The following is a 13685-nucleotide window of genomic DNA, read 5'->3' as shown; positions in this document are numbered from 1 at the left end:
CGTCGCAAATTTGCGACGAACTTGTGAATTTTCCGTCGCAAAATTTTGCGACGACCGAGTAGCGACGGAAAAATTCCGTCGCAAATTCGATTTGCGACGGATTTTTCCACGTTTTTCGTCGCAAATTTCGTCGCTAATCCGGTGTTTTTTTGTAGTGAGCCATTCAGTCATGGCAACAACATCCCCAGGATACTCTTGGAGCGTCAAATGGCAGTGTTTTAATCCGAACGAGAGAGTTCCATCCACTCACGTACTCTTTTGATCTTGACACTCGCTTGTAATTTGTGAAGGGTCAAGGTCACCCAAACCTCCTCGGATTGGAAATGTCCGAGGCATTCGTCTCCGAGTCATTCACAAATTGCGTATATTTCACAGCAAACAGGTTCTATCTTCTAGCGAACTGGCCAAGCATATTCCCGCCATGTTTGCGAAGAAAGCCAACGTTCCATAAGAACTCGAAATGAACATGTCTGCCAAGCAACAAACAAATCCAAAAGATAGGGAAGGTATACATGCTGCGCGATGGGAAAGGAAACCGGATTTCCTTCCTCCATAAAAGGCCTGACCTCCAGACTTGGGCACCCCCTCTATTTTGATTGAAAAGGACAGAGAGACAAGGATGGAGGAGATTTCACATATTAGCCATGAGCATCCGCTGACCCTCTGTATGACGGAAGCCACCGGCGAGCCTTGCAACGGATGCTCGAGACCCCTCTTTGATCTCGGCTACGTTTGCTACGACTGCGGCTTCCTCCTCCACATTAAGTGTGCCAAGTTGCCTCAGAAAGTTGACCACCGTTTTCATCCCGAACACCCTCTCACCCTCCTCTTCAAGTCATCGGAAACCTTCGAGTGCAGCATCTGCAAGAAAACTGGCTCCGGGTTCGCCTTCCAATGCCGCGAGTGCCAATACAACATGGACGTGACCTGTTTCTTAAGGAATCAGCCTTTTCTTGATCTCCCTCCTCTAGAAGGGAAAACGAGGAAGCTTCAGCATTTCAGCCACAATCATACCCTGACACTTTGTTACCTCACACAGCAGAGCAGAAGGGTTTGTGCAGGATGTAAACAGCAAATTTTGGGTCCAGCTTATTGTTGCAAGGAATGCGATAAGCACACACTCCACAAATCTTGTGCTCAATTGCCACAGCAGAACAAACATCCTTTCCACCCTTCACACTCCCTCAAACTCTTTAAAGAATCGCCTTATCCTGGCTCAGAAGTAGTCTGTAGTGCCTGTTGGAAGAGGATCGGTGGTTTTGTGTACCACTGCAACATATGTTGGTTCGACCTCGACTTGGCATGCTTTTGTCTTACACCTTCACTGAAACATGAGAAGCATGATCACCTCCTTACTTTCTTTGAAGAAATAGATGATCAAGTCTCATGTAATTCCTGCGGTAAATCGTGCTGCAACAATCTTTACAAATGCGTTAGCTGCAACTTCAATGTGCACTCCACTTGTCTTCCTTTTCCAAGCACTGTTAAGCACAAACACCATCCCCATTCTCTTACACTCAAAGACTCCACTCCCAAGGATGGTTCAAGTGGGATTTGCTGCGCAGCATGCGAGAAGAAGGTAAGCCCAAAGGCCCGGGCTTATTACTGTGCAAGTTGCAGCTATGGAGTTCATCTTGAATGCCTGGTCTCCGAGGTAAACTCAGCCTCCCCTGTCCCTCAGACTTACATAAAACAGAGATGTAAGGTGCCGAACCATACAACCTAACATGCAATCTCCTCAATATACATCTGCTAGTCACTATGCTACCTAAAAATGAGTAAAAGTTTCTGTTTTTTATGTGTGTATAATAATAGAAATTTCAATAGGACTTAAATTTACTAGCAGTCATATAAATTAAACGAAGCAATTAGATTCATAGACATTAGTAATTGATACCTTTTTTGATATATTATCTTAGAGTTGGCAGAAGATAGAAAGTTTGTTTCGAGAAATTATGTTAAAGGTACTAGAAGGAAGTATAATGGTGGTGGGGGCATGCGGCTTACCACAAAGGTTCATCCTATCTACTTTGCTGATTTCTGTATCATATTAGATGATGTATCGTCTCATTACATGCATCGCTGTTACTATCCAGACATTGCTTCCATCTCCACGTTATTCTTGATTTGCTCAATCTCTTCCCTTCCCAACACAGCATCTTCCATCCTAGGCAAAGGCAACTAATCAGATGAAGTGACTTAATATAGTTAACTTGACCTTTTCCACGAACAGGACCAGCCAGACCAAGGGAAACTCCTACAAGACATTGCAAGGGTCAAAGAAGAGCTAGATGCAATTGCCACTCGGTTGAAACGGGACAAAGAATCAGGGTTGACGAAGATACAGGCATGAGTAGGAAGATATTCCAACATAACACAACAGCAACCTGAGCTCAAGGATGGGATGAAGAAAGAAATTAATTTGAAGACGTCGTAGCCCAAAACTAAGAAAAAAAGTGAGATGCCCACCGACAAGTGGAAGTGAGATCCTATAATCTTCGCTCTGTCAAAACCATCATGCCTGAAACTTAGTGACAATTACCGGAGTCAGGTCAGATATTGAGGACTTAGTACTTGTGTCATGCATCTACATGTATTATTATAATGTAAAAGCCTATCCACGTTTGCATAGGAAAGATAGTCATGCTCCTAAGATATCAGTAAATGATGCTACTCATACATAGAATGGTCACGTTACTTTGTTTCATATGGTGGTGGACTTTGGCCATAAAAAATGCTGCAAGAAGCACGAATTTACAAAAGGATCATTGAAATACCGATACTGCCGTAAAATTAACCATCATCTGGAGATTGTCTGCTGGAGGAAAAAGCAGAACAACTCGCATGCAAAAAGAGACTGATGAGCATTTTAAACAATATCAAAAAGCTTGCTTCGGGGCAATTTTCAGCGTACTCTGAATTGACGGGCAATCTGGATCTGTGCAGATTGCAGAACCAAGATTTATCACCTGTCCAGCAGAAGAACGCTAAGAAGACTGCAATAAAAATCAGAAATCACATTCAATGTCGGCACACATTTCAATCGGTGGAGTGACACCACAATGCTACACTAGCGGACTGACAGACTGATGAATTCCTATCGAGACCTCCCCAGAAAATTTACTTCGACCCCAATCTGAAAGTGAAACACCCAATTCGAGACTCTCCATCACAGAGAAAGAGAGAGTCATAGCACCAATTTTGTTCCTCAGCATGATCTACTCAACATCAGTCAAAATGCAACCCCAAAGAAGACAGCAGTAAAGAGCAGTAAAGAGAGCTCAATAACGGATAACTAGGAGCATCAGCTGTGCTCAATTGCGGGAAATTTTCATAGTTTTTTCCTCATATATCCAAGAGTGAAGAATTTGAGCTTGTCCTACGTGAAGAGAACCCAAGAAAGAAAGAGAAAAGCGACAACATCAATACCCTCTGAAGACATTTAAGCAAAGAGCGTAAGCTAAGAACCTCTGTGCTTCGGCAATCATGCCTGAGCCCCCACAAGAGAATTCATCTTTGCCATACCAAAGATGATCTTCAGCACTGAGAATCGATTCACAAAGCTCCCGACTTGAGAGAGTCCAAGAATGGTTAATCAAGAAGCCAACCCTTGTGCGGATCCAAACGCTGAGAAGAACAGAGGCTCCATTTGATGCTTCTCTTTGGTTTGGACTCATCAAATGACAAAATTTCAGGGGTTCATTCATCATCCTAATCGTGGCACCTGAGATGGATCGAAAAATCCCGCATGACGACATGGAATTCAGCGGGAAACAAACGGTTGTTCTTTGACCTTGTTCTGGGTTTGGTAATCTAATTTCATTAAGGAACTGACATATTACACAATGCCCACCGCATGAAAGATCAGCATTGGCTCTAGGCTGTGCGATCCTTTGGAACATTCATTCTGCAGTACAGTATCAGTGGATTTTGTGAAGGCAAAGTGAGATCACCAAGAAAGGGAGGTACTCAGCAGGCAAACTTTAGTGCGATTTTGAGCTATAGTGTGCACCTCGCTCGATCACATGACGACTTTCGAGTTCGACAACCACTACTTCCTCTCACCATCCTCCGAGGCAGAGGGGGTCTCCTACCATCTGATAAATGCCTTTGTCAATGACGATCATGAAGGTGTAATTTCTAGGCATGTCTGGACTTACGCCTTGGATGGAGAAGCTTTCTACCGCGCTTTTTTAAACTTAGTTATGTAAGATGGGGAAGATGAACATCAATGTGCTCGCCGAAAGTGAAATGGAGATCGGGAGGAAAAACCGCTTCATCGACACTAAAATCTCTAAGAAATAAGAGCCTAATGCTATACGCTAAAACGGGTGTGGCTTAATCATATGTCTGTGCGAAAAATTAGATTTTGGAAATGATTTGCTACCATATAATACATCAGGGGCTTTTACAAAGTTTGCCTTGGAAGACTTTGAGCGAGTCAAATGCAAATCAGTCTCAGATTTTTGGGGCAATTCTTTTTTATTCTTCGCTGCCGAACTGGTCTTTGTTGATCCTGATAAGACAAACTTCACCTAACTGATAATAAAAAAACTTATTCAACATAAATTAATAAAAAACGTGTAGAATTCATTGGTTCATCACAATGTGTCAGACCTGAAAAGTTCTGGAGAGGGCCATGAATCGCCTAATTTCAAAGTAATTATCTACAAAGTACTGAACATGAGATCGTGCCACCAGATTAAACAAGTGACCTATCTTGCAAATTCTCCATAAATGGTGGCACTTCATCCCCGGACCACGGCGATCAATCGAATCAATGTCGCGCATCTGAGGTTGACTGACTTCAACTTCATCTTTAACCAACCGCCCGTTTTTTCTTATAATACTCTTAAATGTTTGGAATCTTGTCAGGCCTCATGGCGGGGTTAGTCATGTTGAATATTGTGAAATCCAATGGGAGTACAGTTAACAGCGATAGCAACTAGCTAAGAAGACAAAAGATTGCCATCCAGAAGAAGCAGACACAAAAAGATTCCTACTCTAGCGTCCTCAAGCAAACAGACGATCCCCCATAACGTAACAAGCACAGGATTAAAGATAAGAATGAAGAGATGCGACAAAAAATGGGGACTAGACTGTTGAAGAATACACTTCTTGTCAAAATCTTCTGATGGCACCCACAAGTTTCTTACAATCACCAGAACCTGGCAAGGCTCCGGAACTGCTAGCGATTCACGTGACAAACGCGGTTAACATTTTGAAGAGCACCTCTAAATTCTAATACGTCTCAATTTTTAACTTGAAAATTTCTAGCAGAAAGGGAACAAGACAAAATAAGAGTGGTTTAGAGTATCCTTATAGATTGTGATGAGAATACTCTTTGTTGAATGAGCAATGAATGGGTCCTCTTGCTTGTATATATATAAATAAGAGGAGACTTTGGGCCTATTGACCATCTCTGTGGTTAACCTGGAGAAATGGAGATTGAGGTGCTTCACAGGAGTGACCTCGGCGGTTCCCTCCCGGTCAAAAACGTCCAAGCTCTCGCGTCCAAGGGCCTGAAGGAGGTTCCGTCTCGCTATCTACGGCCCGCATCTGAACTCGGCGAAGTCTGTGATACCGAGTCTCTCGAGATTCCTGTCATAGACATGATCAAGCTCGGTGAGGATCACCCCGACCACAGTGACGAAATCGAGAAGTTCCATTGGGCTTGCAAGGAATGGGGCTTCCTCCAGGTGCACCATCTTGAATCTTTACAATCAAACCAAATTTAGCTCATATCATGTCAATGACATACTGTCAAAAAGTTTCGACTTCCCAGTACTCATATGAAAATGATTTTTGTGATGACACAGTTGATAAACCACGGCATATCGGAAGAGTTCATTCATCAAGTGAAGACAAATACAGAGGAGTTCTTCAAGCTGCCATTAGAAGAGAAGAAGAATTACGAGCAGCTACCTAACTCCATCGAAGGCTATGGCCAAGCTTTTGTTGTGTCGGAAGACCAGAAGCTTGACTGGAGCGACATGCTCCTCCTTTTTGTACAACCTGCTTCCCAGAGAAACCTCAGGTTTTGGCCAAAGAACCCTGCCTCTTTCAGGTAAGTTAAAACGGATCAATCACACAGTAAACGTTCCTACAACAGATATGCACACACAATATCACCAAATGAGTCTTCCCAGTTTATTCTTCTTCCCCTCTTTTTTTTGGGGATGAACAAGAGAGAACTTTAATTTTGGTTCAACATCTCAGAGCAACCCTGGACAGTTACTCCTCAGAGTTGGTACGGATTTCACTTTTCCTCCTGAGAGCTATGGCCAAGAACCTAGGACTTTCTCCGGATGTGCTTGCAAGCATGTTTGAAGACGGGATACAAGGGATAAGATTAAACTACTATCCACCGTGCAAGCAAGCAAACGAGGTCCTGGGTCACACCCCACACTCTGATGCCACCGGACTAACCCTGCTAACTCAAGTAAATGATGTAGATGGATTGCAAATCAAGAAAAATGGTAAATGGCTACCTATAAAACCTGTTCACAGGGCATTCATCGTCAACGTAGGCGATATCATCGAGGTAGTACAATAATTTCACTACCCCTTCCCACGTGTGTAAAAGTGATCCCATGATTGATTTTCACGTTCAATGCAGATAATGAGCAATGGACAGTACAAGAGCATAGAACATAGAGTAGTGGTGAATCCGGAAAAGGAACGCCTCTCAATTGCTGCGTTTCACAGTCCAAATATAGAAGCTATGATCGGCCCATTTCCAGATCTTGCCGGAAAGAGCGGTGCGCTGTACAAAACAACAAGTCACGAGGATTACATGAGGCTAGTTGTCGCGAGCAGACTGGACGGTAAAAGCCTGTTGGACCAATTCAGACTTAGTGATGTATGAATCGCTGGTATATTGAAAGTCATTTAAAACTTCTTGGTGTGTGTACCAAGTTAATCTAGAAAAGGGACTGCAGGTCTCAACGATGTGGAAAGAAACTACAGGTTCTGCAATGACAACCTTTTGCTTAAAAATGATGTAAAGATTTCCTCATTCATTCATTTAGAATACAAGGTCTTTCATGCATAGCACCATTACATCATTATAAATTATTCCTTCTCCAACCAAAACATGCCAATGGTTAGATTCTCTAAAAGTTTGTGAACGGACAGGTAAACTACTGCTTCCTAGTTTTCACGAACGGTATGTTAGACCATCCTTTAGAAGCAAATCGCCAGGACCAATCAACATGTACTTCTGAAGAAGCTTGTTTAGCAACCATTTTAGCATTCTAGATGATTGGATCGCTCCTTTAGATGCCTTTACCACCATACTATAATGATAAGAAAACATTGTGAACATATAATAAAGACAAATTTATTAGCTTGTGAACGGACAGGTAAACTACTGCTTCATAGTTTTCACGAACGGTATGTTAGACCATCGTTTAGAAGCAAATCACCATGACCAATCAACATGTACTTCTGAAGAAGCTTGCTTGATAACCATTTTAGCGTTCTAGATTATTAGGTCGTTCATTTAGATGCCTTTACTACTGTGTTACAATGATAAGAAAATATCGTGAGCATATGATAAAGACTGGTTTATTACCTGTCCAACAGAAGAACGCCAAGAAGACTGCAACAAAAATCAGGAGTCTCATTCGATGTCGGCACACACATCAATCAGTGTAGAAACACCACAATGCTACAATAGCGGGATTGACAGATGGATGAAATCCTCACGAGACCTCCCCAAGAATTTACTTTTGACTCCCATTACACCCAATTCGAGACTCTCCATTAGAGAGAGTCATCACACCCATTTCGCTCCTCTGCATGATCTAAATAACACCAGTCAAAAGCAAAGACAGAGAAAGCAGAAGTCAACATTATTCAGAGAACAGCTGCAAAGGGCGCACGGTAACGGATAAATAGGAAGATCAGCTGCGCATAATTACAGGAAATTTTCAAATTTTCATTCTCGTATATGCATAAGCGAAGAATTTGAGCTTGTCCGACACAAAGAGAACAAAACCAAAACGAAAAAAGACACCAGTATTGTCCAAAGACATCGAAGCGAAGAATGCAAGCTAAGAATATCCATGCTTTGGCAATCATGCCCGAGCGCCGAAGGAGAAATCATCTTCGCCACACCAAGCATCATCATCAGAATTGAGAGAGCTCATGAATGCCTGGATAATCAAGAAGCCGACCCTTGTGCACATCCAAACACACGAGAAGAAGAAGAAGAACAAAAGGCTCGATCCGATGCTTCTCTCTTCGGCTCAGTTTGGTTCCTTTAAATAAATTTGAGACGAGCTTAAGAAAGCAGATGTATGCATACCATTTTTGGGTCTTGCTTTGCCTGTTAACTTAATCGGGAGAAAAGAAAATAAGAATCGTCATCGACAGTTTATATTCCACGCTTCCTCGTATCATAAAGATTTTCGCATGATGACTTGGAATTCAACGGGAAACAAACGCTGTTCGACCTCGGTCTAACGTTTCTGAGAATCTAATGTTATTTAAGGAGCGATGTGCTGCGCAAACGCCCCCACTGCACTAACAAATCAGCATTGCCTTCAGGCAAATGTCGATGTAATCCTTAGTTTTGTGCAATCTGATCGGTCATTCAGTCGTGGCAACAACATCCTCTTTTGATCCGAACGAGAGAGTTCAACCCGTTCACGAACTCTTTTGATCTTGACGCTCAGCCTGTAATTTGTGAAGGTATCTAGGTCACCCAAACCTCCTCGATTTGGAAATGTCGGAGGCATTCATCTCCAAGTCATTCGCAAATTGAGTATATTTCTCAGCAAACAGGTTCTATCTTCTAGTGGTTAGTAAAGCACATGAACCATGGGAACCCACCAAGCAAGACAAGCCAGGCATATTCCGACCAAGTTTGCAAAGAAAGCCAACGTTCAATAAGAGCTTGAAACGAACATGTCTGCGAAGCAATCCCCTCAGGAAACAAGTCGAAAAGACAGGGAAGGCATATATGCTGTGTGATGGGAAAGGAATGCCGTGTGATTTCCTAACGCTATGAAAGGCCTGACCTCCGGACTTACGCAGCAACGCGCCCCACCCCACCCCCCGCAAAAGGACTGACTGAGAGAGAAGGATGGAGATTTCACATTTCAGCCACCAGCATCCGCTGACCCTCTGTATGACTGAGGACACCGGTGAGCCTTGTAACGGATGCTCGAGACCCATCTTTGATCTCGGCTACGTTTGCTACGACTGCGGCTTCCTCCTCCACAAGAAGTGTGCCAAGTTGCCTCAGAAAGTCCACCACCGTCTTCATCCCAAACACCCTCTTGCCCTCCTCTTTAATTCATCGGAAACCTTCGAGTGCAGCGTCTGCAAGAATACTGGCTCCGGGTTCGCCTTCCAATGCCATGAGTGCAAATACATCATGGACGTGACCTGTTTCTTAAGGAATCAGCCTTATCTTGATCTCCCTCCTCTAGAAGGGAAAACAAGGAAGCTACAGCATTTCAGCCACAATCACACCCTGACACTTTGTTACCTCACACAGCAGAGTAAAAGGAATTGTACAGGATGTGAAGAGCAAATTTTGGGTCCAGCTTATTGCTGCAAGGAATGCAATCAACTCACACTCCACAAATCCTGTGCTCAATTGCCACGACAGAGAGAACATCCTTTCCACCCTTCGCACTCCTTCACACTCTTTACAAATTCGCCTTACCCTGCCTCACGAACCATCTGTGATGCCTGTCGGAAGATCGTCCATGGTTTTGTGTACCACTGCGACAAATGTTCCTTTGACCTCGACTTGGTATGTGCTTATCTTACACCGTCGTTGAAACATGAGAAGCATAACGACCCCCTTACTTTCTTCGAAGAAATGAAGGGTCAAGTTTCATGTAATTCTTGTGGCAAAACGTGCAGCAACAATCTTTACCGATGCGTTAGCTGCAACTTTAACGTGCACTCCACTTGTCTTCATTTTCCAACCCCCGTTAAGCACAAACACCATCCCCATTCTCTTGCACTCAAAGACTCCGCTCCCAAGGATCATTCAAGTAGGATTCTCTGCGCAGCATGCGAGAAGAAGATAAGCCCAAAGGCCCGGGCTTATTACTGTGCAGAATGCAGCTATGGAGTTCATCCTGAATGTGTGGTCTCCGAGGTAAACTCAGCCTCCCCTATCCCTTATATTTATATAAAACAGAGGATAAGGTGCCGAACCATACAACCTAACTAACACGCGATCTTTTAAATAATACATCTGTGAGTCTCCATGCTACCTGATAAAAAGATCGATTTTTTTTGGTGTGTGTATAATAATAAAAAATTCAATAGGAGTACTTAACTTTACTAGCAATCATAACAGATTAAATAAAGTAATTAGATTCATGCACATTAGTAATCAATTCCTTTTTTGATATACTAATCTTAGTGTTGGCAGATTATAGTTAGTTTGTTTGCGAAATTAATGTAAAAGGTAGTGGAAGGAAGATTAATGGTGGTGGAGGCATGCGGCTTACCACAAAGGTTCATTCTATCTACTTTGCTAATCCAATGACATATTGTCTCATTACCAGCATTGCTGTTACTCCCCAGATATTGCTTCCATCTCCACGTTATTCTTGATTTCCTCAATTTCTTCCCTTCCTCACACTCACATCTTCCATCCTAGGCAAAGGCAACTAATTGGATAAAGTGACTTAACATGGTTAAATTGACTTTTTTCCATGACCAGGACCAGGACCAGGACCAGCCTGACCTAGGGAAACTTCTCGAAGACATTGCAAGGGTCCGAGAAGAGCTAGATGCAATTGCCACTCAGTTGAAAAGGGTCAGAGAATCAGTATCGATGAAGATACAGCATGAGTAGGAACATATTCCAACAATCGCAACAGCAACCTGAGCTCAAGGATTGGATGAAGAAAGAAAGTTGATCCCAAAACTAAGAAAACAAGTGAAGTTTCTACTAATATGTGACAGTGAGATCCTATATTCTTCACTCTATTGAAACCATCATGCGTGAAACTTAGTGATGCTTACTGGAGTTGGTCAGATTTTTAGGACTGAGTACTTGTGTCATGCATCTAGATATACGCTTATAATTTAAAAGCCTATCTTCAGGTGCAAAGGAAAGATCATTATGCTCCTAAATTATCAGTAAATGATGCTACTCATAGATACAAATGCTTACATTACTCTGTTCCATAAGGCGGTGGACTGTTGCCATCACAAAAACTGCAAAAAGTACGAATTTACAACAGGTTCATTGAAATACCAATACTGCCATTAAACTAATCATCATCTAAAGATTCTGAAGAGAACAATCAGAAGCTGGAGGAAAAGAAAAACAGAAAAACTTGAATGCAGAAGGAGACTGATAAGCATTGTAAATAGATGTTAGAGAGTTTGCTTCCAGGAAGTAATGTTGTCTTTTATGTACACTAAATCGACAGGTAATCTGGATCTGTGCACCTCTTTATCATGCCCGGCCAAAAATTGATGGTTCCAAACTGCCAATTCCAACAAAAATTTAACAGTACATGTTTAAGAAAAGATGCTCAGAAGAACCACTGGAGGTGTTGATCCAAAATCTTCTTGGACATTTTCCTCATGCACACCCAGAGTCAAAATAGCCTCCCTAAAGCATCTGCTCAATCACCTGTATGAGAAGATAGATCGACACATCTTCTCACATTCCTTGTAGCACAGAAAAAGCCACACTTAAACAGTGTAATATGCATTTGTTAATAGCTTCATTGATGAGAGAAATGGGCTAGTCAGATATATGTTTGAGTTCATTGCATAGATAAGACAATAAATATTCCCATCGCTACATGCGAGGGATATCAGAAATCAACTCCTACTCCTACCATATATACATACACTACGCAAAAGGAAGTACGAGGTCCACAATTCTAACTTGTCTACACTGATGAGGATGCAGATTTGATAGCTCTTTGGAGTTCACTCTCCAAACTGCTTGACCGATTCAAAGACTGATTCGATTCTCTACCATTTTCTTCTCTCCCACTCTTCTTACTCTTCCACATTTCAAAATCACCCCTTCTCACTCCCAAATTCATCGAATCTCTATCGCCAATTCCAACCTTTTCGCCAGGACCCTCCCTCGTCCCCATTCCTAATCTCATACCCTCCAAACATAGCTTCATCTCACTATTCTCCCTCTGCATCTCTTCCAAATCCTTCCTCATCCATAAAAACATTCCCTTCAACAACTCGGAATCACCGAAATTACTCTCGTCCTTCCTCTCATTCGCTCCCTTCGCTTCCTCAATGGTCTCAAACCCGATTTTACTCACCGTCAGGAACGGCATTCCAGTCCCAGAATCAGCCGCCGGCAAATTCACCCCCCAACGGATATTCACCCTCGCACGCTTCGTTATGGGCAACATCGTCCTTGCCCTCACTCCGATTCCAGAGAACATTTCCAGATAGCCACTCTTACCATCACTTCTACAACTCAGCGGCACAACCCTATCGCCGTTAATAAGATTGCGACCATAATCCACACTTTCAGAGCTTCTAAACAGCTCTTTCCCACTACAAGGCTCCAACTTGAGCTCCTCCCAAGTCGACGAACCCCCCATCGAAAATCCACCCCCAATTCCCAACTCAGAACCTGAACAATCACTTACACCAGCAAGCGTGGCCTCGTTTTTTCCCCGATTGGGCTCAACAAATCTCTTCACGTCCAAATCCCGGCCGCAACTGGGGTTTGAGGAGGTGGACTTGCCGAGGGAGAAGTGGCCGAGCTGAGGCCGGAAGTGGAGAGAGAAGACGGGAGAACTCGGGGCAGGGCTCGAGAGCGAGAGGGGGAAATGAGCCGAGAAGACGAGAGGCGAGTCGTTGGGCGAGCCGAAGAGGCCGATGCCGGATTTGAGGGTGAGGGCGAAGGGGGAGCCGGCGGGCGGCGCGGCGGCGGGAGAGCAGGAGAGCTTGAGGGAAGGGAAGGAAGGGAAGCTGGTGGAGAGAGAGAAGGTGAAGTGTGGCGAAGGTGTGGCGGCGGCGGCGGCCGCGGCGGCGATGGTGGAGGTGAATGGGCGGTTCAGGATAGTGAGAGGCAGCTTGGCCTTGAGGATTGGACGGCGGTGGTTGTGGGGGTGGTTGGAGGTTGTGTCGCCGCCTGGGCGGCGGCGGCGGTCGTCGCCGGGGAGTTCGAGGGAGAACTTCATGGCTTCGTCTACGACCTCCGACGTGGGGCTTGGAGGGGAAACGACGGTGCGTATCTGAGTGGCTACTGTGCCTCTGTCGGAGAGCTCCTTTTGATGGAAATACAATAATACAAACACTGTTTCTTGAAAGCGACACCTAATTGACATTCTAATATAAATGCAAAGAAATTTTCCAATTTTTTTTTTTCATTTTTCATGGTTATTTTATTAGTTTATCTTTTTATCTAAAACAACCGCGACGCAAAAAAAAAAATTCAACTTTATTCCGAGAAACATGAAATGTAACTCCCTAAACTAGAGAGACTTGAATTTTCCTGCCATTTTTCATGTTTTATTTTCGTTCCCATAGCAAAAATCTCTGATACAAGAGGCCAAGCTACGCGCGAGAACTCCCCACTACAAACTCCGGAGAAGCAGATCCATTCTCTCCCCCTTCCCTTTGCCTATCTTCTTCGACGGGATTGTTCGGCGAATTCTGGGCAACACTCCTCCATCAGCAAAGATCGCAGATCAGTTAAGAGCACCTGCACC

At 43.6% G+C, this 13685-nt stretch overlaps 3 protein-coding genes across 5 annotated transcripts; 2 read left to right on the top strand and 1 right to left on the bottom strand.

Moving 5' to 3' along the window:
• The first annotated feature begins 182 nt into the window (after nt 1-182).
• LOC115689235 (uncharacterized) lies at nt 183-11013 on the top strand. Its single transcript, XM_030615229.2, has 9 exons — nt 183-1654; nt 2234-2347; nt 3914-3965; nt 5440-5699; nt 5820-6067; nt 6220-6544; nt 6620-6862; nt 9083-10123; nt 10703-11013. The coding sequence occupies exons 1-9, from the start codon at nt 620-622 to the stop codon at nt 10829-10831; spliced, it is 3447 nt and encodes a 1148-aa protein (XP_030471089.1). The 5' UTR covers nt 183-619; the 3' UTR covers nt 10832-11013.
• Nucleotides 5236-8387, top strand: LOC115689222 (S-norcoclaurine synthase 1-like). 3 transcript variants are annotated; one of them, XM_056318222.1, is made up of 5 exons: nt 5236-5699; nt 5820-6067; nt 6220-6544; nt 6620-6827; nt 7591-8387. In XM_056318222.1, the coding sequence occupies exons 1-5, from the start codon at nt 5442-5444 to the stop codon at nt 7896-7898; spliced, it is 1347 nt and encodes a 448-aa protein (XP_056174197.1). In that variant the 5' UTR covers nt 5236-5441; the 3' UTR covers nt 7899-8387. The 3 variants fall into 3 exon arrangements, with proteins under 3 accessions (XP_056174197.1, XP_056174196.1, XP_030471074.2); XM_056318221.1 differs by having other exon boundaries at nt 5237-5699; nt 7588-8387; XM_030615214.2 differs by having other exon boundaries at nt 5242-5699; nt 6620-6862; nt 7588-7804.
• Nucleotides 11014-11885: 872 nt separating the features above from the next.
• LOC115689236 (uncharacterized) lies at nt 11886-13154 on the bottom strand. Its single transcript, XM_030615230.1, has one exon. It carries the CDS (start codon nt 13152-13154, stop codon nt 11886-11888), a length of 1269 nt encoding a protein of 422 aa, XP_030471090.1.
• Nucleotides 13155-13685: the final 531 nt, after the last annotated feature.

The sequence above is a fragment of the Syzygium oleosum genome, unplaced genomic scaffold, assembly GCF_021117445.2.
Source record: "Syzygium oleosum isolate NSW1041296 unplaced genomic scaffold, Sole_v2.1 Sole_v2.15, whole genome shotgun sequence".
NCBI lineage: Eukaryota > Viridiplantae > Streptophyta > Magnoliopsida > Myrtales > Myrtaceae > Syzygium > Syzygium oleosum.
This window is presented reverse-complemented; position numbering and strand designations above follow the sequence as displayed.

Bases quoted from the DNA above. Each gene is read 5' to 3' on its own strand.
- LOC115689235 (XM_030615229.2), top strand. From the start codon at position 620: ATGGAGGAGATTTCACATATTAGCCATGAGCATCCGCTGACCCTCTGT. The intron at 6,068-6,219 runs GTAAGTTAAAAC...TCAACATCTCAG, and splicing joins AAGAACCCTGCCTCTTTCAG to AGCAACCCTGGACAGTTACT. The intron at 10,124-10,702 runs GTAAACTCAGCC...GACCAGGACCAG, and splicing joins CTGAATGTGTGGTCTCCGAG to GACCAGGACCAGCCTGACCT.
- LOC115689236 (XM_030615230.1), bottom strand. From the start codon at position 13,154: ATGAAGTTCTCCCTCGAACTCCCCGGCGACGACCGCCGCCGCCGCCCA.
- LOC115689222 (XM_056318221.1), top strand. From the start codon at position 5,442: ATGGAGATTGAGGTGCTTCACAGGAGTGACCTCGGCGGTTCCCTCCCG. The intron at 6,545-6,619 runs GTAGTACAATAA...CGTTCAATGCAG, and splicing joins ACGTAGGCGATATCATCGAG to ATAATGAGCAATGGACAGTA. The intron at 6,828-7,587 runs GTAAAAGCCTGT...CCTGTCCAACAG, and splicing joins TGTCGCGAGCAGACTGGACG to AAGAACGCCAAGAAGACTGC.